A 26,979-nucleotide genomic window follows, 5' to 3' on the forward strand; every position below is an offset into this window, starting at 1 on the left:
TTCTTGCGCAAGCTGAGAATACCCAGAGTCCCGACCCCCATCATGTGCTCGTTCTAAAGAGCATCCTTAACAGCTTTCGAGATATTCTTGATATTTACATTAATCAGTGATGAGGTCCGATAATTCGCCGGGAGTGTGATCTTTACCTGGCTTTAGTAATAACTTAATTGAAGCTGTGTTCATATGGCTACTAATTCTACAATTATTATTCATATTTTTTGTCGCACTGTGGGCCCTTGAGTATAATCATTTCAATCCTCTGGATGTGCTACGCATATTGTAGAATTGACAATAAAAGTATCTTGGAAGTATAGAAAGAAAAAAGGTGCCCCCTTAAGCTCGAATCGCTTCAATATGACTTAGGCAATGCATGTTATGCCGCTTATATGTGATTCTGCAACATTTTTACTCTGTTTTGAAGGACATGCATCACTTCCGTGCTGTCATTTGCAGTGTGCCACCAACTGGGCAACAGGGTTCGCTAATACACATTTTCATAAATAGGCAGATAACTTAAGATCGAGTAGGTTATTTTTATTTCAATGAGCCAAACTTGCATATGTAAGAGCAGAATACAGTTGTACAGGGAACAATGCCACAAACCAAATTAATTTGGACCGCTACAACCATTTGTTTGTCGAAATTCTGAATGTGTCATGTAAGAATAAAAATTACCACTTCTGGATCTAGAGGACTCCATACTGTACTTAGCTAGAGCCATGCGCCCATGTAAGGTATGTACCCTTTTGTTAAATTAGATTTAAAACAATAACTTTGTATTTTTATCACCAAAATGGATTTGACATAAATCAAGATGTACATTGAGTGGAGTCTTACAACTTTAAATTTGGCAAAGATATGGCATTTACAATTTAAGAATTTCTTATTTTAGTACTTTACGCCATTTCCATAGTATTTGAAGAAAGTGATAATTGTAAATAGAACCATAATTAGTAAATAACAGCCTTAAATCTGGAACCCATGGACAAACTTGAGTTTCCTCACTGAAGATTATTTGCTTATCTTTTCACTGCAGCAACCTTAACATGCTGCTTAATTTGTGAAGGAATTAACAGTTCATTTTCAAATCCACCTTCAGTAAATTCCCGAACACAAACATTTTGTTTCATATGGATTTTTTTTGTAAAGTACAAAGTAAAAACCCAGGTGGCTTGAAACTGAATTGACATAAAATCAAAGTAGACCAGATCAAACCAACAAATGGTGCCTTTCAGGTTGACCAATTACAATCTAAAAATGTTTTGTCAGTGGTGTACCCTATATTCTCTTACTATATTTACAGTGCATGGGCTCTTTACCCGCCTAATTTGCACATCCATGTGAGAAGATTGACTCCAGTTGTGATGTTGCAGGAACAAAATGGGGGGAAAAAAAATAATAATAATAATCTGGTTAGATCTTAACATTTGTCTGGTGTGGAAATATTCTCGGGAAGATTACTGTACAATATTTTGTAAATGGGTCATGATAAAATCACCCAGAATGACAAGTTTAAAAGTTGACAAAATCAGTTTACTTTGTATCTACAGCATTCTAAGCGTAGGATTTCAAAAAAAGTCAGCTGCACTGGGCCGCCTTTTAGGCGTGCTTTTTGGAGTACTCAAACCCCTCTTCCTGCTAGCCTTGGGAGTCTTCTTGATGTTGGTGGAGAGTGGGATGGGAGAAGACTTTAAGACTCCAGATTTGGGTTTCTGTTTTGGGTCAAAGGGCACTTTTGAGGACCCCTCTGGGCTTAGTAACAGGCTGCGATCATTCTTCATGAACTCTGTAACATGACAATAAGCAAGAGTCAAGCAGACCATACACTTCACACGCCATCAACACAATTAGTTAATTCAATCTTTGATTCAATACAGAGGCTGTGTGGAAAAAAATATTCGTTTAATACATAATGCTCAATTTTGATTGGTACAAATTATGGAGAAGAGCTTTGTATAAGGCAAGGAACCCTACTTGGTAACTTAAACATGAATTGAAAGGGATACCACATGTGCAACTACAACCCCAATTCCAATGAAGTTGGGACGTTGTGTTAAACAAATAAAAACAGAATACAATGATTTGCAAATCATGTTCAACCTATATTTAAATGAATACACTACAAAGACAAGCTATTTAATGTTCAAACTGATAACCTTTATTGTTTTTAGCAAATAATCATTAACTTAGAATTTTATGGCTGCAACCCGTTCCAAAAAAGCTGGGACAGGTGGCAAAAAAGACTGAGAAAGTTGAGGAATGCTTATCAAACACCTGTTTGGAACATCCCACAGGTGAACAGGCTCATTGGGAACAGGTGAGTGCCATGATTGGGCAGAAAAGGAGCTTCCCTGAATTGCTCAGTCATTCAAAGATGGGGCGAGGTTCACCTCTTTGTGAACAAGTGCGTGAGGAAAATAGTCGAACAGTTTAAGGACAATGTTCCTCAACGTACAAATGCAAGGAATTTATCATCTACGGTCCGTAATATCATCAAAAGGTTTAGAGAATGTGGAGAAATCACTGCATGTAAGCGGCAAGGCCGAAAACCAACATTGAAAGCCCGTGACCTTCGATCCCTCAGGCGGCACTGCATCAAAAACCGACATCAATGTGTAAAGGATATCACCAACTGGGCTCACGAACACTTCAGGAAACACAGTTCGGCGCTACATCCGTAAGTGCAACTTCAAACTCTACTATACAAAACAAAAGCCATTTATCAACAACACCCAGAAACGCCGCCGGCTTCTCTGGGCCCGAGCTCGTCTGAGATGGACTGATGCAAAGTGGAAAAGTGTTCTGTGGTCCGACGAGTCCACATTTCAAATTGTTTTTGGAAATTGTGGACGTCGTGTCCTCCGGGCCAAAGAGGAAAAGAACCATTTGGACTGTTATGGACGCAAAGTTCAAAAGCCAGCATCTGTGACGGTATGGGGCTGTGTTAGTGCCAATGGCATGGGTAACTTACATATCTGTGAAGGCACCATTAATGTTGAAAGGTATATACAGGTTTTCGAGAAACATATGCTGCCATCCAAGCAACGTCTTTTTCATGGACGCCCCTGCTTATTTCATCAAGACAATGCCAAACCACATTCTGCACGTGTTACAACAGCGTGGCTTCGTAGTAAAAGAGTGCGGGAAATAAATATCTTGTCTTTGTAGTGTATTCAATTAAATATAGGTTGAACATGATTAGAAAATTATTGTATTCTGTTTTTATTTGTTTAACACAATATCCCAACTTCATTGGAATTGGGGTTGTATAAGGGAGGAGTTGCGTTGGTTCTCCCAGACAATCACGAAAAAAAAGGTTATGATAATGAGAAGGTTCAATATACAAAAAAAAAAAAAGTATATACTTGATCATTTATTATGCTGAAAGCAAAAAAATAAAATCATACTGTACAACAATATTTTCTGGGGTAACATTTTTCAATCATGAATGTATTTGCCAGTGCACTATGAGGGGTTAATAGTATGATTAAGTTAATTTGTAGAACAGCACGACTACAACGTATGTGAGCATTATCAAACATTGAACCATTGTGGATGCAGTGAACGGCTTATCGTTCAAGCCCCTGCTATATTTCAGATTTTTAAGCAAACGTTTATGTTCTTTTACAATTTAAAGACAAAGACAAATTAAAGGACGAATACTGCAAACACTGGCACTTATACCATAGTTCTGCATGATGTCTGCAGAAGAACAATTACACCAAAATAGACTCTGTAGTAATTTTAGGCGTGTTTTCTGATGACATTTGATTTTCAGCCAGATTTTGGCCCGTCCGCATTTAGGTTGAAACTTGTGTGAGCCCACTGACGTCAGTGACAGAAGACGAGCACATTCTCCTTGTACTAGTATGTGTTTTTGGTTGCTTCACAAATGGATATACTTGGTCTGTCACCACTGTTATTTTTCGCAATAACCAATTTAAAGTGGTGCAAATAGCTTGAGAACAAATTTATAAATGCTCTTGAACGCTCCAAATGTCTGGAAAGTGCTGTAAAACAGGCTATTTCCTCGTTCTGCAGAAGCCTCCAGTGGAATTGTCCCCATTATTGAAAGTGATTTTAGTGAAAATAGTGAGGTTAGATCAATTCAAATAGGCTTTTTTCTTAAAATTGATTGCTGTAATGGTTCATTGCAGACGGAAGCAAGCAGCCTGCCATATGGAGGTAAATGCGTATAGATTAATTTCAGCTTATAGCTGTATACAACCTGGGTCCACAGAACTGTGAAGTAGATGTGCTAACCAGTCGTCCAACGTGCCGCCCCAAAAGTATTGGAACAGACATTATGAGATAAACTTAAATAATTGAATAACATTTAATATTTGGTGGCATAACCCTTACTTGCAATAACTGAATCAAGCCTGTGACCCATTAACTTCAGCAGACTTTTATTCTTCATTTGAAATGCTTTTCCAGGCCGTTACTGCAGCCCCTTTTAATTCTTGTTTGTTTCTGGGGGTTTCTTGGCCAGTCTAAGACTTCTACTTTTCCCCCATGATGAAGATCTTTGTTTTGTCGGCAGTGTGTTTTGGGTCAGTGTCATGTTGCATGATGAAGCTTCTCCGATTAGTTTGGATGCATTTTCTGTAAATTGCCAGATGAAATGGTTTTGGAGACTTCAGAATTCATTGTCTGTTGCTCAGTACACCAGTAGTATTTCTTTTTCAGGACATTCCTAATTTTCTCCTATAGACAGCTCACTGGTCTTCATGTTTGCTTGACAGTTAATGCAGTTTTCACAGGTGAAACCCAAAGCCAATGTTTAAGTAATAAATCTAAAAGGCAACAAACAGCAAAGCAACTAGAAACAACCACCAGTCATGTCCCAAAAATTTTGCTCACTTGAAAAGTGGGTGGCATCAAACAAAAAGTGCTCTGTCCTGAGTTGTTTAACACATTTAGATGTAAATACCATGAAATAAAAGCTGGAATTCTGAACCTTTGTCTCATATTCATCTTTTGATCTGAAACCCAAATGTCTTGAGTACACAAGAAAAACCAAGACATCTACCTTGCCATTCTAATACTTTTGGAGGGGACCGTACAGGGTGCTTTTTGCTCAGTGTAGTCACTTCGGAACTTGTGGCCAATCTGTCAGCGGAAAAACTGAGTTAAGTAGGCAAAAAAGATGGCAAATGTGGCCACGAAAATGGATCATCATGTACACAAAGACGGTTTTGGTGAAGGGAGATGAAGAAAATATTTATTTTCTCTTGAAGTTTCTTCATTTTAGTTAGTACAAATTGAACACTTCCAAAACTTGTAGTAGGACAAATAATATTCGTCTTATTTCTAGTCAGCTGGTCTAATCTCATAAATGCACAGCCATGAACCTAAAGTATTATGTCACAAAATGCTAAATTGCTAGCTGCTTAAGTGAAGCTGCACAAAGGCTGTTAATGCTTTTTTTTTTAAATTAATCCCTTCTTTTATACACAATGTAAATTTAAGAAATAAAAACTCTTATATAAAAAAGGAAACCAATTAGTCATCAATATTAAGTGAAAGGTCTTATTTTCCATTTTGTATTCATAATTGCAGAACTGTAAAATGTTACGGAATGTCCGTATTTTGTTACGCAAATCACTTAATGACTCGTTACGGCCGTAACTGATATCGAAAAAAAGTGCCCGACATAATCGGCGCGTTCATATTTAACAGCTGCTTAGTTTACAGTATATTACTAAGCCCCCCCCCCCCGGCTGCCAAGCCGTGGAGACGAACATTCTCTTTGTGTCCGGTGTCAACGCATTGTAAGTCACGATCAAGTCAAGATCATCGCCTCCATGGTAGCGAATAAGCTCCACTTCTGACCATGCTTCTTCCAGGTGTCATGAAGGGAGGCCGAGGAGTGGATTGGCGAACACAACGTCAAAGCCATGCTAATTACTAAGCTATTGCTATATGCAGTCGCAAAAGATCGCAATAAGTGATTTGATGATACAGTACAATTGTCGCATATGTCTGGATGGAACCGCATTTTCATGCATCCACACAGACACCGCATCTGAACCAGAAATTAATTTGGTCACTGCACACGTCACTTGAGAACGTGGGCAGGTTAAAAGTATAATTATTATTATTAATAGAAATTTGTAATATAAGATAACCTTACACTTGAGACTTTATGAGTCCTGGGATGCACATGTCATGGAAACAGTGAGTCCCAGCCCATGGGACAATGAGTCCTCATCATCACGGAATACAGATACAGTAATCCTCCGATAGGTCGCGGTTCTTGCTTCACAGTCCCGCTAGATTGGAGACTTTTATTACAGTCGTTACGCTTTCATCTTTAATCTTTTATATTGTTTATACAATATTGTTTTTGTGTTATCCATTGCTCTTGCTCTCTCTCAATATATTGTGTTTAGGCCTGCCACGTTAGTAATTTTTATAGTATATTTTAGTATATTTTCCCCCAAATTTTCAAGATAAATGATAGTATCGTTAACGTTTGTTTTAAGGCCTCTGATATGATATTGGAGCATAATAAAGAATTGTATACACCTTACAAATTCTGCTTGTAATTAGACATATGAGCACCACTGTGTAACATCTCATTTACTAGATAAAAGTGGAGCTGCATTTCACAAGAGCAAATAAATAAAAAGAGAAAGTTATACGTTCAAATAAAGTGCTGAACTTGAGAAAAATAGAGTTTGAGTTTCCCCTTTTCTGTTTGGCATCTTGACAACAGTGGAGTCATAACATTTTTACATAATTTAACAAATCTTAACCGAACCGTTTTAGAGGTTGGTTGTTCAAAACCTTTGTTTAGGTTCATAATGGGATTTCACATATTAAATGCACTTCTAATAAGAGCTCCCAGTGTGAACTTCCCACCCAGAAGAACAAACAAAAATTACTCTGCCCGTTCCACAACGTCCGGCTCACAACGTCCCGAGTCGAGGTGAGCAGCGCCCCATCCCCACTATACACAGTGTTGATGGTGCACTGCTTTCCCCTCCTGAGACGTCAGATGGTGGACCAGAATTTCCTTGAAGCTGTCCGGAAGTCTTTCTCCATGGCCTCACCGAACTCCTCCCATGCCCGGGTTTTTGCTCCAGCGACCACCAAATCTGCATTTCGCTTGGCCAGCCGGTACCCATCAACTGCCTCAGGAGTCCCACAGGTCAAAAAGGCCCGATAGGACTCCTTCAGCTTGACGGCATCCCTCACCATTGGTGTCCACCAACGGGTTCGGGGATTGCCGCCACGACAGGCACCGACCACCTTACGGCCACAACTCCGGTCGGCCGCCTCAGCAATGAAGGCGCGGAACATGGTCCACTTGGTCTCGATGTTCCCCGCCTCCCCCGGAACATGAGCAAAGTTCTGTCGGAGGTGGGAGTTGAAACTCCTTCTGACAGGGGATTCCGCCAGACGTTCCCAGCAGACCCTCACAATACGTTTGGGCCTGCCACGTCGGGCCGGCATCTTCCCCCACCATCGGAGCCAACTCACCACCAGGTGGTGATCAGTTGACAGCTCCGCCCCTCTCTTTACCAGAGTGTCCAAGACATGCGGCCGCAAGTCCGATGACACGACCACAAAGTCAATCATAGAACTGCGACCTAGGGTGTGTGTGTCCTGGTGCAAAGTGCACGTGTGGACACCCTTATGCTTGAACATGGTGTTCGTTATGGCCAATCCGTAACTAGCACAGAAGTCCAATAACAGATCACCGCTCGGTTCTGACCGGGGGGGCCGTTGCTCCCAATCACGCACTTCCAGGTCTCACTGTCATTGCCCACGTGAGCATTGAAGTCCCGCAGCAGAACGATGGAGTCCCCAGCGGGAGCGCTCTCCAGCACCCCCTCCAAGGACTCCAAAAAGGGTGGGTACTCTGAACTGGTGTTTGGTGCATAGGCACAAACAACAGTCAGGACCCATCCCCCCATCCGAAGGCGGAGGGAGGCTACCCTCTCCTCCACCGGGGTGAACCCCAACGTACAGGCGCCGAGCCGGGGAGCAATAAGTATACCCACACCTGCTCGGCGCCTCTCACCGTGGGCAACTACAGAGTGGAAGAGAGTCCAACCCCTCTCGAGAGGACTGGTACCAGAGCCCAAGCTGTGCGTGGAGGAGAGTCCGACTATATCTAGTCGGAACTTCTCGACCTCACACACCAGCTCGAGCTCCTTCCCTGCCAGAGAGGTGACATTCCACGTCCCTAGTCAGCTTCTGTAGCCGGGAATCGGATCGCCAAGGTCCCCGCCTTCGGCTCCCACCCAGCTCACATTGCACCTGACCCCTATGGCCCCTCCCACAGGTGGTGAGCCCATGGGAAGGGGGACCCAGATTACCCTTTCGGGCTCTGCCCGGCCGGGCCCCATGGGTGCAAGCCCGGCCACCAGGTGCTCGCCTTTGAGCCCCACCTCCAGGCCTAGCTCTAGAGGGGGGCCCCAGTGACCCGCGTCCGGGCAAGGGAAAACGTAATCCAATGATTTTACTCATCATAGGGGCTGTGACTCCATGCGCGCCCATCTCACAGCCGCTGTGAAAAACCAAGCGCACCAAATGAACTCGGCGCTTGCCATCATTCCGGGAGGCTTGACGAAGGAACTCCAACCAATCAGTGTAAACAGGGCGTTCAAAGTGAAGTTGCGAGCGGCGTGGGAGCGATGGATGACAGATGTATGTACCGTATGTTTTAAGCTAGCATATGTTTTACCATGCCTGCGCCCAATAATACGGTGCCCCTTATGTATGTGTTAAATACAGAAATAGACTCCATAACTGAGACTGCGCCACTTAATATGGTGCGCCTTATAGTCGCGAAAATATGGTAATTGGTTTCCTGTTTTATGTAACCAACAGTTTCTTGAATTCAGGTGCATAAAAGGCATTCATTTATTATTAATTTTAAAAGCATTAACAGCCTTTGTGCAGATTGGCCATGTCATACAAAGACTACACTGTGCAAAAAGCACACTATGTATGGTTATGGTTGTGCTATTTAAAAATAAATAAAATAAATACAAGCCACACATTTGATGGTACTCATAATTAAGAGACACACCGCAGCGCAAACATTATGATAGTAACGGAGACTAACGTTAAGGTTATTGATTTGCGCTATGTTAACTTCCCCCGTCTCTCGGGTCCCGCGACGTCGGAGAGAAATGGTCCGTGTTACAACAAACGGGTGCTCGCCTTGCATTTCACTCGGAAATGCTACCACCACTTTTGCCATTTGTCTTTTCTCTCTCTCCTCAATTCGGCGTTGCATTTTGTAACAGATGTCTTCCCGGGTAAGCGCGTTGTGTCACCTATGCCTCTGCCTACTTCCATCTTCAAGACTGTCTCCGCGGTAAGCCTGATTTGCACTTTTGCTTTTCAATGTGAAAAGGTACTTTGATGCGCAATATGCTAATTTTGACCCGCAACCCCCCACATAACTATTTGCGTGATCGCTTACAAAGCTCGCTGCTAATGGTCACGAAAACAAGCATACATGAGATTCCCACAATTCAATGAGGATTTTTATTTTTATTTTTTTCATTAACATTACTGTTACGATAATTGTCGTTGCTGTGTCTGTTACCAGTACTTTGTGGAATGTGTACCTTATGCAAGTGCAACATTTATTGTTGATTTATGTTGTACTGTGTTTTTTTTTGTTGTTGTATTTTTTTAAAGAAAACCATTACTTTAGGTAGTGTCTGAAAGAGTGACCTCCTGGTCAATTCCTGTAATTGAATTGGCCCAACAAGGTATTAGCTATTAAAATAAATAAGCTCTAATTCAGTTTTAGTATGGTGTGACACTTCCACCTTAGTGCTAGCCGTTGAGAACACCAACTTTATCGTTACATCATTCTGAAACTCCTGAAATAAACATTGTCATGCTGAGCTATTGAGAGAGAGCTGCAGTGTTTGTTTCTCAATACTTTGATCAAAAGTGGCAAGTATTGTCAAGTTACTGGGCTCAAGTTTTTTTGTTTTGTTTTCCCGCTCAAGATGGTGGGGCATGCTTACGCAGCGACTGCTCTCTGTCACAAACGTCAGAGTGTTTAGTCCGTCTTCGTCGTGTCTATATGTTCCATGACACAGATAGAGTCGGAGGCTTCTGCTCGACATCGGCAGAACTACTTTTACGGCGTTAAACTCTACCCTCACTTAGGGGCTACGGAACCGCGGTCTGTTCCGGGTGCCTACAACAACTGCGACGCCCACTCCTGCGTCGCGCCCAGAGTGGAGGTGCCATGAACGGTGGAGGAGGAAGCAGAAAAGGGGCAAGCGCAGTTATCCAAGCTTGGCTAGCGGCTAAACTATACAAGCCGGCAATGCCCTCCATCGTGTAAGCCAACGTACGCTCTCAGGACAACAAGCTGGATGACATTCGACTGCTCCGATTTACCCGTAAGACTGTGGGAGAGTGCTGTGTTTTGGTGTTTGTGGAAACATGGCGTGTCTGGAACGCAGCAGGGTTCCAGACACAGACATGCAAACACCAAAGGCATGAAAAAGGTGACCCAAAAAAAAAAAAAATTATTATTTGGGAGAACACACAGAGAATTGTTTTTTTTTTTTTAGATAAATTAAGCTATCTGGAGGACTCTAAAGAGTACAATAAGGCAAAAAAAATTTATTCCTCACGCAGAAAAACTTATTTACGCCGCTCAAACTTGATGTACAAGTTTAATATTGAAATTAAATTTGCCTAATTTCTTTGCTTTTTTGTTCTGGCCTCCAACTTGAGCCAGGCCCATCTCCACCAGCACCTGATGCCTGCTTCAAGCTGTGCCACACGAATAGCATCCTCCTCTTTAAGCACTCTCATTCTGGAAAAGAATTTACGAAAATCATTGTCTGTTTCACTTAATTTTTCACGCTTACCAACTTCAAAGGCTAATCCCAAATCCATCTTCCAGGAAAATATTAAGGTAAATATTTTTCAGCTTTTATTGACCATTTCTGAATTTCAAGTTAATTCATTCTGTGTTGTGACAATCCTGAACAGTGCTCCGTCGCTTAATACATTTAACATTAACTAAGTCCATATTTGTAGCCGCATTTCCTAATTAATACAAAATGTACTAGCCGATCAGGTCGTCGCCGATGTTACGCGTGCTTCGCAGTTCCACTTGGGACCACAAAACAAGGCCCCGACACGCAGCACCTCAACGCAAAAATAGCAACAGCTGTTGTTTTTGTTCGGCGAAATGTAAACAACAGTAGCGCGCCATTGTCTTCATTGTAACGACGACCTTCCCAACACAGCTGAACGACGATCAGGGGGAAGGCTTATCTCGTGTGAATACCTTTGTCCAGAAGCCCAATGGAAGACGTCGTGTGAGGTCATGTGACTTTCTTGTGTCGTTTGATTGGTGACCTAGACTTAAACGTCACTTGTGCTTAAATTGGAGGACACAAATAGCGCCCGATGCGGAAGTCGAAGTGTCGCGCATGAAATAGTTGATAAATAAGCAATAATTGATAAATACAAGTAGCGAGCGACATTTAGATCATTGTCACGGAGTAAAAGTACCGTGACTTATTAACAGCAAAAAGCTGTCATACTGCTGGGGCCTTAAAATATATACAAATATATTAAACAGTTTCTTACCAGCTGTTTTATTATTCTTTAGATGGAAGGTCACCTTCTTGGAGTCTGACGTGGGAGTTTGACCCATCTGTGGAGGACAAAAAAAAACAAAAAACAGGATTAACAGAAAGAATATAATGTAAGTTTATATAAGCATTCAGGCAAGTTGGTAGGGGATTGGGATCTCGGGAAATATTCACTGCCTTGATCAACCATGTTAACCTCACAATTCCAACTTTACAATGACAGCCACAAAAATGTATGAGCAATCCCACAATAATTATTCTAAGTTAATACTGAGATGTCCACTGAGCGTGAATTGCTAAAAACATCTGAAATAGCCAGTTTGTAGGGAAAAAATCCTTTTTTAAAGCAAATGTCACAAAACAATTCTCCCCAAATGTTGCAACAGTAACTGCACTGTTCGCATGACTGCTTTATTTTATTATATTATATTATCATTTTAAAAACAAACTTTGTATTGTGTCATCATGAAGGGCTTAACAGTCTTCTGAGCAAATATTAGGTAGATTGGATTAACCTCCTACAGGAGAACAACAAAGTATGGAACTTCATTTCCTTGTGCCAGTAGGTGGTGCTATTTGTACAATTATTTTTTCTTCCATAGTTGCCTTTAAGTGTGGACTGTCAAGTGAGAAGTTTAGAAAAGATATGGCCATCTGGATTCAAGTTTCTACAGGTTTTGTCATGGCGAACAGAGTTGCCAGTTACCACGAAAACTTACTTTACTTACTGATTACTTGATTTTAAAAGTAACCTAGTTCCTCAACTGATTACTTTGATTTTAAAAGTAATATGCTAGAGTACAAGTAACTATTAGTTACATTCAAAATGACAACCGGTTTTGCCAATACTTTATTGGAAGTGCATTTTTAACAATGTTAAATTGTTTAATTTTAGCATCGCTAGGCCCGATGTGTGTGCAGAATTTTGTGCAAATCAGGGTGTTTAGGCACTCAAAAATGCAATTCATTCTATGTAAGAATAATAATAATAATGAAGGAAAATAATCATTGTTGTGATGACAATAGGCCCCTCGCTGCGGCTGCTGCTGCCAGCCCCTAATTAAACTCTTATCTCAAGGCGCCACTCTATAAAAAATAGTGACCATATTACCTGTTCATCAAATCATTTGAATTTGAACATTCCAACAAACTTTCCTAATGTGAGGGAAGAATAACTTTACCTCGTTGCCAATGAGTGCAGTTTTGCAGCTTCCTGCAGCCCTGAAGAAGAGTGGTGTTGGAACTTTGGCATTTGTCTGAAATGTGACCAAGTCACGTGACAATGTCTTCATCAACTTCGGCTTGGCTTTTGGTGTAGATGAACCATACATTTCCTGAAGTGGAGAAGTACTTTTGATTTGCCTGGGAAAGTGATCTGACAACGTTCACAGATTAATTATATCAATACTAAAAATACTCTCATTTAATACTCACTTTTATCTTGCCACCCGCTGCTCTGGGTGTACTGTTATTGGTTGGTGTGGCAGACTCAAGTTCAACAGCCTCAAACTCAAACTCTACAGGTATCTTTCTTTTCTTCTTCTTCAGCTTCTCTGAGGAAGAGAACAGCTTCGGCTCCTTTTCCACGCTGCCAACCTTTTTGACCTGTACTGAGCTTCGCTTATTTTTCTTCTTCTGCGGAGTTTCCATGGGAAGGTCAGATGCAGATTCACTTTCATTGGTAGCACTTTGACTTGCAATAGCTACTTTATCTCCTTTATTTTTTTTTCTCTTACTCTTATTAGTCAAGGCTGTAGCATTCTTAAGTCCTCGGGATGTGCCAACATCATCAGAAGTATGACAAGACACTGACGGAGAATCTAACAATTTTTGCTGTGACCACGTCACAGAGGCTTTCACTTTTTGAGCCTTTGTCTTGGCGTTGTTTAAGGTCTGAAGTTCAGGTTCATTTAATGTGATCTCACAGAGAGCTGAAGCTTCCCTCCTGTCAACTTGAGATTCAAACTTAGTGAGTTTTGAGGTGCCCTCGTAGTCAGCCATCACCGCAGTTGTGTCAACCTCCTGGGCAGTGTTATTATTGCTTACTTCTTGTTTAAGCTCTGATGTTGCCCTCTTTTTTTTCTTTTTTGATTTGCCATTGCTGGTTATGCAAGAATTGCGTTTGGAGGCTTTATCTGAGACAGAAACAGATGCCCCTGCCTTATCTGCAGAACCATTCAGCAGAATCTTGCTTTGATTTGGAACTTCAGTGTCCTCTACATAAGATGTGCTGGCATTTAAATCACCACTTAAGCAATCACCACGACGTGCCCTTTTTTTTGTTTTCCTTGGCTTTTTGATGTCTTTGACAATCAGGTCTGTTGGCTTCACATCATCTTTACCAGAGTCACCATCTTGCTTGAGTTTAAGTTTTTTCTTTCCTGAAGGAGAGACAAAACAGTTTTTAATAAATGAGAACTGAGATTTAGTAAATACAGAACATTTGAACAGTTTAAAGTGTACAGAGGACACCCACATTTCATTTTTGCAAATTCACCTATTCATAATCACATCTTTTTTTGGAATCTATCCCCCCCATTACTTGCGGACAACTCTGCCTTATTTGTGTTTTTGTAGAGATCTGAATTTTGTTTTCTCCATGGCAAATTACGGCCTGCAGCAGTGGCTCTTAACCTTGGTTTGATCGAACCCCTTGAGTTCGGTGAGGCAGTCACAGGGGTTTAACGGAGGACAAGAGACAAACTGTGCGCGTCCGTGTGTCCGTAAAAGCCTTTTTACACTGCATTTTGAATTACGTGGTGGGCGTTTGCCACTGCCTTTCTATTCCTCCAGTTGAAAATGTTTTGTTTCTTTAACTATATTTAGCGGCTCTGGTTTCCTCCCACATCCCCAAAACATGCGTGGTAAGCAAAGCAAATTTATTTATACAGCGCATTTCATACACAAGGTAACTCAATGTGATTTACATGATTAAAAGCATTTAAAAACAAAGACAAAAAACAGCTTATAAACATTTAAAACAAAGAGAAAAATAAATAAAAATACAATTAAAACAGCATACAGTGCAAGAAATATTTAAAAGTGGAAATGCTCTAAAAAGCATGGGAAAAAGAGAGTTTTTAACCTGGAATTAAAAACATGCACACTTGGGGCTGACGTCACTTCTGTTCACAACTTATCCCATTTGTGTGCAGCATAATAGCTAAATGCTGCTTCACCATATTTGCTTTGGACGCTGTGCTCCACTATTTGACCTGAGTCTGTCGATCTCAGGGCCCTACTGGGTTTATATTCCATTAGCATTTCATTCATGTATTCAGGACTTAAACGGTTTAGTGATTTATAGACCAGTAGCAGAACTTTAAAATCTATTCTAAAGCTGACTGGAAGCCAGTGTAAAGACTTTAGAATTGGAGTAATATGCTCTGACCTCTTTGTTCTGGTCAGAAGAGCCGCAGCAGTCTGAATGCGCTGCGGCTGTTTAATGCTCTTTTTAGGGAGTCCAGTCAAAAGACCATTACAATAGTCAAGTCCACTTGAGATAAAAGCATGGATGAGCTTCTCCTGGTCTGCTTGACATATGCAAGCCTTCACTCTGGATATGTTTTTCAGATGGTAGAAGGCAGGTTTAGTAATTGATTTGATATGACTGTTGGAAGTCAGGTCGGAATCTATCAGAACACCAAGGTTTCGGACTTGGTCTTTGGTTTTTGAAGAGCGTTACTAACAGCAATTCTCTTTTTTTCATTGCCAAAAACAATTATCTCAGCTTTGTTGTGGTTTAATTGCAGAGGATTTTGGCTCATCCAGATATTTATCTGTTTTAGACAGCGACACAACACCTCAATTGAACTGTACTCATCTGGAGCTACTGCTAGATATAACTGTGTCATCTGCATAGCTATGATAGTCATTAAAGTTGTGAAGAATTTGACCCAAGGGTAGCATATATAGGCTGAACAGGAAGGACCAAGAACTGACCCTTGAGGGACCCCATAGGTCATTGCCATTCGATGAGATTGAACACTTCCAACGGTTACAAAATAACTCCTTTCCTCCAGGTAGCACCTGAACCATTTAAGGACTGGACTAAACAGTCCTACCCACGTTTCCAACCTGTTCAGCAGTATATTATGATCGACCGTATCAAAAGCAGCACTGAGGCCCAACAGGACCAGAATTGACACCTTTTCCGAGTCAGTATTCAACCTTATATCATTTAGCACTGATCAGAGCAGATTCTGTACTGTGATTAGTTCGGAACCCTGACTGAAATTTGTCAAAAAGTCAATTTAAGTTCAAGAAATTGCTGAGTTGATTAAAAATAACTTTCTCAACAATCTTGGCTATGAAAGGGAGATTTGAGATGGGTCTATAGCTTGCTAACATGGAAGCGTCCAGCGCTCTAATTTTTAGCGGAGGCTTAATGGCAGCTACTTTAAGAGCTTTAGGAAACTCTCCTGACTCAAGTGAGCAATTGATTATTTGCTGCAAATCAGCTGTTACAGACTTCGCAATATCTTTAAAAAAGTCAGATGGTATTGAGTCAAGACAGCTCGTTGATGGTTTCAGCTGCTGAACCATTTTCTCTCCAGTTTTTTGGTCAATTGTATCAAATTCTGACATGGTAGAGTTTTTCCTGGGTGGCTTTAGATGTAGTATCATTTTATCTTTTTGCTGATTTGTGCTAATATTTAACCTGATGGATTGTATTCTTTCACTAAAATAAGAAAATTCATTGCATTTATCTGCTGTTAGGAGTTTTGGAGCGATCTGATTCGGGGGTGTTGTGAGCTTGTTACCCACAGCAAACAGAGTGCGAGTATTGTTGAAGTTCTTACTGATGATTTCAGGAAAGTGTTGCTGTCTCGCCCTGACTAACGCTTGGTTAAAATTACAAAGACTTTGTCTGTAGAGGTCATATTCAATTTGGAGTTTAGTTTTTCTCCACTTACGTTCTGCTTTCCTACACTTTGATTTAGAGGTCTTTACCATCATTGTGCTCCTCCACGGTGTTCTAGGTCACCTCAAGATTGTCTTAGTTTTAATAGGAACGACAGCATTCATGACATTTGAGATTTTACAGGTGAAATTATCCAAAAGTTCATCAACTGTCTCAGCATTCACAGTTTGTGGCACAGCAACAGTCTCCATAAACTTAGAAGCGGTGCTGTCATTTATTTACCTTTTCTTAAAAGACATAGAGGTTGTCTGAACTTTTGGAAGAATCTGTAATTCAAAGAATACACAAAAATGGTCAGAAATAACCCTATCATTAATGTCAAATTGACAGAATTTCAACATCTTTAGAGATGACCAGGTCTAAGATGTGACCTTGAGTGTGGGTTGGACTCTTAATATGTTGAGAGAGGTCAAATGTGTTTAGTACAGCAGAGAGTTCTTTAGATTTTTTTCCCCCCCCCACGTTATTGTCAACATGAATGTTAAAGTCTCCCGTTATGACAAAATAGTTGTAGTCAGTACAAATAACTGACAGCAGTTCTGAGAAGTCCTCCATAAATTTCCTATCGTATCTTGGAGGCCTATAAAATGCAGCCCTATGGGGGGCACAAGTCAGTGCAAACTGTAGGCCGGTCCCAAGCCCGGATAAATGCAGAGGGTTGCGTCAGGAAGGGCATCCGGCTTAAAACCTTGCCAAACAAATATGAGCGTTCATCCAAAGAATTCCATACCGGATCAGTCGTGGCCCGGGTTAACAACGTCCGCCACCGGCGCCGTCAACCTGCAGGGCGCTGTTGGAAATTCAGCTACTGTGGGTCGAAGTCGAAGTCAAAGAAGAAGAAGAAGAGGTGGAAAGCGGGTTCTTCGGCAGAAAGAGAAGAGGAAAACACAGAGCCTAGAACTGAATGTGGGGACTTTGAATGTTGGGACTATGACAGGAAAATCTCGGGAGTTGGTTGACATGATGATTAGGAGAAAGGTTGATATATTGTGTGTCCAGGAGACCAGGTGGAAAGGCAGTAAGGCTAGAAGTTTAGGGGGAGGGTTTAAATTATTTTACCATGGTGTAGATGGGAAGAGAAATGGAGTCGGTGTTATTTTAAAAGAAGAGTTGGCTAAGAATGTCTTGGAGGTGAAAAGAGTATCAGATCGAGTGATGAGGCTGAAATTTGAAATTGAGGGTGTTATGTGTAATGTGATTAGTGGCTATGCCCCACAGGTAGGATGTGACCTAGAGGTGAAAGAGAAATTCTGGAAGGAGCTAGATGATGTAGTTCTGAGCATCCCAGACAGAGAGAGAGTCGTAATTGTTGCAGATTGTAATGGACATGTTGGTGAAGGTAATAAGGGTGATGAAGAAGTGATGGGTAAGTACGGTATCCAGGAAAGGAACTTGGAGGGACAGATGGTGGTAGACTTTGCAACAAGGATGCAAATGGCTGTAGTGAACACTTTTTTCCAGAAGAGGCACGAACATAGGGTGACCTACAAGAGCGGAGGTAGAAGCACACAGGTGGATTACATCTTGTGCAGACGATGTAATCTGAAGGAGGTTACCAACTGTAAGGTAGTGGTAGGGGAGAGTGTGGCTAGACAGCATAGGATGGTGGTGTGTAAGATGACTCTGGTGGTGGGGAGGAAAATTAGGAAGACAAAGGCAGAGAAGAGAACCATGTGGTGGAAGCTGAGACAGGACGAGTGTTGTGCAGCTTTTCGGGAAGAGGTGATACAGGCTCTCGGTGGACGGGAAGAGCTTCCAGAAGACTGGACCACTGCAGCCAAGGTGATCAGAGAAGCAGGCAGGAGAGTACTTGGTGTATCTTCTGGCAGGAAAGGAGAGAAGGAGACTTGGTGGTGGAACCTCACAGTACAGGAAATCATACAAGGAAAACGGTTAGCTAAGAAGAAGTGGGACACTGAGAGGACCGAGGAGAGGCGAAAGGAATACATTGAGATGCGACACAGGGCAAAGGTAGAGGTGGCAAAGGCAAAACAAGAGGCATATGATGACATGTATGGCAGGTTGGACACTAAAGAAGGAGAAAAGGATCTATACAGGCTGGCCAGACAGAGGGATAGAGATGGGAAGGATGTGCAGCAGGTTAGGGTGATTAAGGATAGAGATGGAAATATGTTGACTGGTGCCAGCAGTGTGCTAGGTAGATGGAAAGAATACTTCGAGGAGTTGATGAATGAGGAAAATGATAGAGAAGGGAGAGTAGAAGAGGCAAGTGTGGTGGACCAGGAAGTGGCAATGATTAGTAAGGGGGAAGTTAGAAAGGCAATAAAGAGAATGAAAAATGGAAAGGCAGTTGGTCCTGATGACATTCCTGTGGAGGTATGGAAGCATCTAGGAGAGGTGGCTGTGGAGTTTTTGACCAGCTTGTTCAATAGAATTCTAGTGCGTGAGAAGATGCCTGAGGAATGGAGGAAAAGTATACTGGTGCCCATTTTTAAGAACAAAGGTGATGTGCAGAGCTGTGGCAACTATAGAGGAATAAAGTTGATGAGCCACACAATGAAGTTATGGGAAAGAGTAGTGGAGGCTAGACTCAGGACAGAAGTGAGTATTTGCGAGCAACAGTATGGTTTCATGCCTCGAAAGAGTACCACAGATGCATTATTTGCCTTGAGGATGTTGATGGAAAAGTACAGAGAAGGTCAGAAGGAGCTACATTGTGTCTTTGTAGATCTAGAGAAAGCCTATGACAGAGTACCCAGAGAGGAACTGTGGTACTGCATGCGGAAGTCTGGAGTGGCAGAGAAGTATGTTAGAATAATACAGGACATGTACGAGGGCAGCAGAACAGCGGTGAGGTGTGCTGTCGGTGTGACAGAAGAATTAAAGGTGGACGTGGGACTGCATCAGGGATCAGCCCTGAGCCCCTTCCTTTTTGCAGTGGTGATGGATAGGCTGACAGATGAGGTTAGACTGGAATCCCCGTGGACCATGATGTTTGCAGATGACATTGTGATCTGCAGTGAAAGCAGGGAGCAGCTGGAGGAACAGTTAGAAAGATGGAGGCATGCACTGGAAAGAAGAGGAATGAAGATTAGCCGAAGTAAAACAGAATATATGTGCATGAATGAGAGGGGTGGTGGGGGAAGAATGAGGCTACAGGGAGAAGAGATGGCAAGGGTAGAGGACTTTAAATACTTGGGGTCAACCGTCCAGAGAAATGGTGAGTGTGGTCAGGAAGTGAAGAAACGGGTCCAAGTAGGTTGGAACGGGTGGAGGAAGGTGTCAGGTGTGTTATGTGACAGAAGAGTCTCTGCTAGGATGAAGGGCAAAGTTTATAAAACAGTGGTGAGGCCAGCCATGATGTATGGATTAGAGACAGTGGCACTGAAGAGAAAACAGGAAGCAGAGCTGGAGGTGGCGGAAATGAAGATGTTGAGGTTCGCTCTCGGAGTGACCAGGTTGGATAAAATTAGAAATGAGCTCATCAGAGGGACAGCCAAGGTTCGATGTTTTGGAGACAAAGTTAGAGAGAGCAGACTTCAATGGTTTGGACACGTCCAGAGGAGAGAGAGTGAGTATATTGGTAGAAGGATGATGAGGATGGAGCTGCCAGGCAAGAGAGCTAGAGGAAGACCAAAGAGAAGGTTGATGGATGTCGTGAGGGAAGACATGATGGCAGTTGGTGTTCGAGAGGAGGATGCAGGAGATAGGCTCTCATGGAAAAGAATGACGCGCTGTGGCGACCCCTAACGGGACAAGCCGAAAGGAAAAGAAGAAGATCTTGGAGGCCTATAAATTAATAAAACAATAACCGTTGGATCACCCTTAACTAAAAAAAAGAGCTATTCAAAAGAGCTAAAGCCACCCAGTATAATTTTTTTTAGACAGAAATAATGACTTAATAAATAACACCAATACCGCCGCCTTTTTCCCCTCTTCGACACTTGTTTAACTAAAAATTTGCTGGTGTTGCCTCATTTAAAATGGTATTACAGATACGTTCTGTTAACCACGTTTCATTTAGTAACAAAAAGTCCAGATCATAGGTTGTAATGATGTCATTAATCAACATTGATTTATTACCCAGTGACCTGATATTGAAAAGACCTAGTCTCGCAGAGATAACTGGAGACAATGGTTTAATAGATTCACATTTTATCCTCACTAAGTTTGTCGTTCTACTTTTTTTGTGCCATTTCTTTGACCAACTTTCTGTCCCTTGTAATTACTGGGATAAAAAAAATGCCTAATCTCCGTAGGGGTCTGACTTATTCTGGAAAAGACCCCGCCGATAGTCAGATTCACAGATAAGGGTCTTCATGGGTGGAGGAGGGGCCCTTCGCATTTTAGTGTACGGTGGTTTCAGGCGAGGGGGGATGGGAGGTAGATCTTAGCGTGGTGTGTGTTGGATTCCAATATTGACAATCGTCTTCATCCTGTCAGTCACACCTAGCAGAGAATTTAGACTAGCAGAGTGTGAGTTTTCCGTCGGGCTTTGCGCCATTGGGGCAGGGAGGGGTGTGGGTGATTCAACGTGCTGCCTCATCTCATTTGTCATTCACTCCTCAGATTGTTTGGATGACCCTGAAGAATCCGTCTGCGCCTCGTGTCGCCTTATCTGCTGTTCCTCCGATTGTTTGGGAACAACTGCATCACCAAGGCCAGTGTTTTTCTTTTTGGGCCGCTGAATGACGTACACAGTAAAAAATGATGGCAGCCAATAACTTAACCCCTTGTCTAATTAGACAGAAACCATCTACCTTGTAAAGATGTCTGCACTCCCAAAAACATGCAGAAATTGTCAATGAAACTCACGGATAGTGCCGTACACACTTTTTTGAGCCACATATTTAATTGACTGAGCCAAGCGAATCGTTCATCTCCAAATTGTACAAGTGTAAGAGGTCCACTAATACAAACCTCAGCATCCAAACATTGCACTTTTGTTAGGAGATCAATGAAATCTTGCTTCAGTACCTCTAATTGCTGCTTCAGAACATCCAGGGTCACTGTGTGTATAATGACAGATTTCGTAGTTGGGTGCTGATTAGTGATCTCCAGGATTTTTTTTAGAGATATCAGACATGTCATTGGTAAAACACAGTACTTCTCACTGCAAAAACGTTTCACATCCTTGACAGCTCCATCATCAACTATTAATGCTTGAGGTGCCATTTTTTTCTTGTATGATTTAGTTTCATACCTTTCAGGGGTGGTGGGGGATTCTTGGCCGGGGTACATTTTAAAATACTGAAATGCTACAGCCAATCAGCACCTTTGTTTTTTTAATCAAGTGACACAGCTCTCCAGAAAGTCAAATCTTCTAGTACTTAAATACTACAGTATTTTAAAATACTGTAGCTGGTTAGAAGATTTGACTTTCCAGAGAGATATGTCACATGATAAAAAAAACAAAGGGGCTGATTGGCTGAAGAGGAGAGCTGTATATCGCTGAACAATTGCTATTGCTTACATTCCCCGGATGTCTGTCACAGCTAATTTGAAATTGAATTTGTCGAACTAAATCTGCAACGATCAAACTGAATGTTTCCTCTGCAGGGTGTCCGGGCTCTCAGAGATAGGGGGAGAAGCTCGGTCAACCAGGAGGGGCTCAGAGTAGAGCCACTGCTCCTCCGTATTGAGAGGAGCCAGTTGAGATGGCTCGGGTATCTCCATAGGGTGCTTCTTGGACGCCTCCCTGGTGAGGTGTTACGGACATGTCCCACCGGGGGGGAGACCCCGGGGACGACGCAGGACACGCTGGAGAGACTATGTCTCTCGGCTGGCCTGGGAATGCCTCAGGATCCCCTGGAAGAGCTGGACAAAGTGGATGGGGAGAGGGAAGCCTGGGCTTCCATGCTAAAGCTCCTGCCCCGCGACCCGACCTCGGATAAACGAAAGAAAATGGCTGGGTGGAATGATGGGTGTCTTGTTTAGCCCTCCAGATGCCCACAGGTAGCTCTCTTGCTGCCCCGAGTGCTGACTCGTCACGTGTCCTAGACTTCGGCAGTGCTCTCACCTGTGCAATCGGTCAGGGCTGCTGTTTCTTGGTGGTAGAGATATCATCAGCACATTTAGAGATGAAGCCCAGGACAGATTAAGTGTATTCCCCCAGGTCCACTTCTCCTTCCTGTGTAGCTGTATCCCTTAACATTTGCCAATCTGTGTAGTGGAAACGGTCTTGGAGCACATAGGCTGCATCACTAGGCCACACAGTAACACTTCTGATTGTTTGATTTGGTCCGTTTCCCCACTGGGCTTATAGCCAGCAGGATGGAGATCTGGTCGGAATTCCGAGGTGGGGGCAGGGAAGTGTCTGTATGCACCGCGAATTTTGTGTGAACATAGTCCAGTGTATTATTCCCCCTTGTTGGTGACATGCTGGTGAAATCTGGAGAGTGGTTAAAGTAACCTGTAATCGCGTAAAATGCCTCTGCGTGCTTGGATTTTAGGGAGCTGATTGTGTCATGAAGCTATCGCAGGTCCTCGCTAGCATTAGCATTAGTCTCCAGAGCTATGTCAACAATGGTTACAAAAACAGCTGTGAACTCATTTCCTCGGCGCAATGTCTCCCTATAAGTTCACTGTTTGTGCACCAACCTTTGTTCATGTAAATACAATCCTCCTGCTGAAATGTCCCCCCTCGTTTCATGTTCATCCTCGTAGATGGCAGCAGATTTTTTGTTTGTTTTGTTTTTGCCCGTTCATTTTTCCTTCACTAATGTGAAGTTTACCAGCAGTACCATTTGCTGAAAAGCAACCCCACGCCATCATGTTCCCACCCCGGAACTTCACTGCTGGTGTGGTGTTTTTAGGGTGATGTGCAGTGCCATTTCTCCTCCAAACGTAGTGTGCATGATGGCATCCAAATAGTTCTATTTTGATCTCATTAGACCAGATGATATTCTCCCAGTATTTAACCAGCTTGTCCAAATGTTGCTCAGCAAACTTTAAACGAGCGTTGACATGCTTTTTTTTCCCAGCAATGGGGTCTTGCGTAGTGCGCATGCATACAGGCCATGGCGCCGGAATACATCACTCACTGTTTTCCTGACAACAGTACCTGCTAATGACAGGTCTTTTTGAAGCTCTCCACAGGTGGTCCTTGGCTCTTGGACAACTCTTCTGATTATTCTTTGCACTCCTCTGTCAGAAATCTTGCGAAAAGCACCTGATCGAGGCAAATCTATGGTGGTATGATTGGCTTTCCATTTATGTATTATGCAACCGTGCTCACTGTAACGTTCAGAAGTTTAGATATGCGCCTCTAACCAATGCCATTGTTATGTTTTGCAACAATTAGTTTGCGATGGTCTTGAGACCTCTCTGCTCTTAACCATCATGAGATGAGTCTTGACTCACACCTTGGCAATGAGACCTTTTTGTAGGCCATCTATTAGGAGTGAACCACCTGATATTAATTTGCACTGACAAGGGGCTGGATTGCCGTTTCATTTATAGATTTTAGGTGTTGTCTTGGCTTTCCATGCCTTTTTGCACCTCCCTTCATGTGTTCAATACTTTTTCACCAGTGTCATTTCACATTTTTACACACAAATTAATTTCTTTGTATGTATGAATTACTTGGGTTGTTCCCAACATCTTGTGAAATTTTCAGGTCAATAGCATCTTTGGAAGTATATTGAGTGAGAAAAATGGTGACGTGTAAAATACTTATTTCAGCTGCTGTATACTCCTTTACCTTAACCACAGATGGATATCTGAAATGCAGTGTATGTTGCTATAAGGTCAGTGATCAGATCAATGCTTACACCAGTGAAAGAATAAGTGAGGTGACTCCGAGTGGTGTGCTCGACGGCAAATTTCGCTTCAAAAGTCACACCGATGGAACTTTGGAAAGAAAAAAAAAAAAGTTAATTTGCATAATGCAGTGCTTAACTCTCCCTGCATTGAAGCTCAAGTTCAGCTCAAGTTTAAAATACCATCTCTAAGCAAAATGTGGTACTATGTGTGGTTTACTTGGCACCTGTGATTAATCAAAATTCAAAAGGGTGATTAATTTGATTTAAAAATCAATTGACAGCCCTATTTTCATTGTCAATCAATCGTGGGAGCTCGAGAAGCCGCTGCACCACCGGGTGCCGCCATCTTACATCTTTATCATCCTAGTGTATCGGTGAGCCGTTTCATCCCTACCAGCGACAGGATTTAAAATTGGTTAACCTAATGTAATTATCAATTTTATTCTCGATACAAAAGAAGTGAAGAAATGTATCTGAATAATATCAGGTAGGGATTGGCGATTACCGATAACGAATTGGGATGCGGCAAATACCGATTTTATTTCAAGATATCAGGTACTTGTGAAGGCTGCCAATACCACCTTCTGATACTTAAGGGAAAAAAATAAAACAAAATTAAATTCTGTAACTTCTCCCGGCCAGTAGCAGGCATTACACTGCGGTGGTTTGACACACCGGCGAATGATCATGTGCTTCAGAAAGAAAGGTCTTTCACGCATCCATTGTCTTCCACTTGTCAGGGTTCAAGTCACAGGGGGAGCAGCTTAAGCAGGAAGCTCACACTTCTTTGTCCCCAACCACCATCCAGCTCTTCTAGGGGGATCCTGAGGCGTTCTGAGACCAGCCAGGAAACAGCGTGTCCTGGGTCTTCCCTGAGGCGTCCTCCTAGTGGGATCTGCCCGGAACACCTCACCAGAAAGGTCTTCGTTCAGGATTTTCTGTCATTCTGTTAATTGTGTGTGTGTGTTTTTATTTTATTTATTTATTTTTTTAAATTTGTCTCTCTCCTTTTCTGGTTTGGATAACTGTGTATCTGCTTCAGAGTTCTTCAGAAGTGAGAGGTGTGGGCTTCGTGTACAATTCTCATTTCTTTCCCCCAAAAAATTGTCAATAGTCAATAATGTGCATTATAAATAGGTTTAGAGGCAAATGGGAAAATAGATAAATAAATATATCACATTTTATAAATGCCGCCATCTAGTGGTTATGAAAAAGTGGTACACTTTCATTCTAATATGCCACCTAGCGGTTATAAAAAAAGGTGTAGTCTACACTTTCATTCCAATATGACAGGGGTACATATGACTGCATATATGTACAGTTTCCATACCCTGGCAGAATGTGAAAATAGTTTTATATATATATATATATATATATATATATATATATATATATAAATGTGACTGATCGTCGACTGAACAACAACCATCATTAATTTTTTTATGGTTATGCTTTGTTTAATGATAATGCTTTTCTGAAATGGTTGACCGTATAATTTGAATCCCATTAAAATAAAATGTGTTTCGCATGGTCCATGTTTTCTTTAAATAATTGTACCGATCTTACAAATTCTGCCTGGGCAATTAAATATATGAGCACAACTGTGTGTTTTCTAATTTACTAAATAATAAAAGGGCTGTGAATTTTAAAATAAGAGCAAGTAAATAAAAAAAAAAAGTATTACGTGTTCAAATAAAGTGCTGCGCTTCAGCATAATACTTCATGTTTAGATCATATGGGGAGAAGCAAAATCCATCCATCCATTTTCTAGCGCTTATCCGAGGTCGGGTCGCGGGGACAGTAACGTGAGCAGGGACGCCCAGACTTGCTCTCCCCGGCCACTTTATCCAGCTCTTCCGGGGGGGATCCCGAGGTGTTCCCAGGCCAGCTGAAAGACGTAGTCTCTCCAGCGTGTCCTGGGTGGTCCCCAGGGTCTCCGCCCGGTGGGACGTGCCCGGAATACCTCACCAGGGAGGCGTCCGGGAGGCATCCGAATCAGATGCCCCAGCCACCTCATCTGGCTCCTTTCGATGTGAAGGAGCAACGGCTCTACTCTGAGATCCTCCCGGATGACCAAGCTTCTCACCCTATCTCTAAGGGAGAGCAAGGACACCCTGCGGAGGAAACTCATTTCGGCCGCTTGTATCCGGGATGTTGTTCTTTCGGTCATGACCCAGATCTCGTGACGATAGGTGAGGGTAGGAACGTAGATCGACCGGTAAATCGAGAGCTTCGCCTGTCGGCTTAGCTCCTTCTTTACCACAACGGATCGATACAAAGTCCGCATCACTGCAGACGCTGCACCGATCTCTCGTTCCATTCTTCCCTCACTCGTGAACAAGACCCCGAGATACTTGAACTCCTCCACTTGGGGCAGGATCTCATCCCCGACCTGGAGAGGGCATGCCACCCTTTTCCGAATGAGGACCACAGTCTCAGATTTGGAGGTGCTGATTCTCATTCCAGCCGCTTCACACACTGCTGCAAACCGCTCCAGTGAGAGTTGGAGATCACGGCTTGATGAAGCCAACAGAACCACATCATCTGCAAAAAGCAGAGATGCAATACTGAGGCCACCAAACCGGACCCCCTCTACGCCTCGGCTGCAAATTTGATCGGGCAACTGAAGAATGTACACAAGGAAGAGCATGCCATGTTCAAGCAACGCAGCGTGGGGAAGAAAAAAACAAAAAGGAAAAGTCAAAGGGACGCAAACTCTGGACAGCACCAG

General features: G+C 42.4%; 1 protein-coding gene across 2 annotated transcripts in view; it reads right to left on the reverse strand.

Moving 5' to 3' along the window:
* Positions 1 to 513: 513 nt before the first annotated feature.
* rrp1 (ribosomal RNA processing 1) overlaps positions 514 to 26,979 on the reverse strand; it is a 43,743-nt gene continuing 17,277 nt past the window's right edge. The window contains exons 13-17 of one of the 2 annotated variants that reach the window (XR_009791140.1): positions 13,035 to 13,981; positions 12,782 to 12,934; positions 11,596 to 11,662; positions 5,033 to 5,112; positions 1,649 to 1,786 (exon numbers count right to left, since the gene is read on the reverse strand). Coding sequence is in view for 1 of the 2 variants with exons in the window: in XM_061792606.1 (XP_061648590.1) it covers positions 1,569 to 1,786; positions 11,596 to 11,662; positions 12,782 to 12,934; positions 13,035 to 13,981 (1,385 nt within the window). In the remaining variant the exon portion in view is untranslated. Of the gene's footprint in view, positions 1,787 to 5,032; positions 5,113 to 11,595; positions 11,663 to 12,781; positions 12,935 to 13,034; positions 13,982 to 26,979 lie in introns of both variants that reach the window. The other variant, XM_061792606.1, reaches the window with a different exon arrangement.

The sequence above is a fragment of the Phyllopteryx taeniolatus genome, chromosome 12, assembly GCF_024500385.1.
Source record: "Phyllopteryx taeniolatus isolate TA_2022b chromosome 12, UOR_Ptae_1.2, whole genome shotgun sequence".
Lineage (NCBI taxonomy): Eukaryota > Metazoa > Chordata > Actinopteri > Syngnathiformes > Syngnathidae > Phyllopteryx > Phyllopteryx taeniolatus.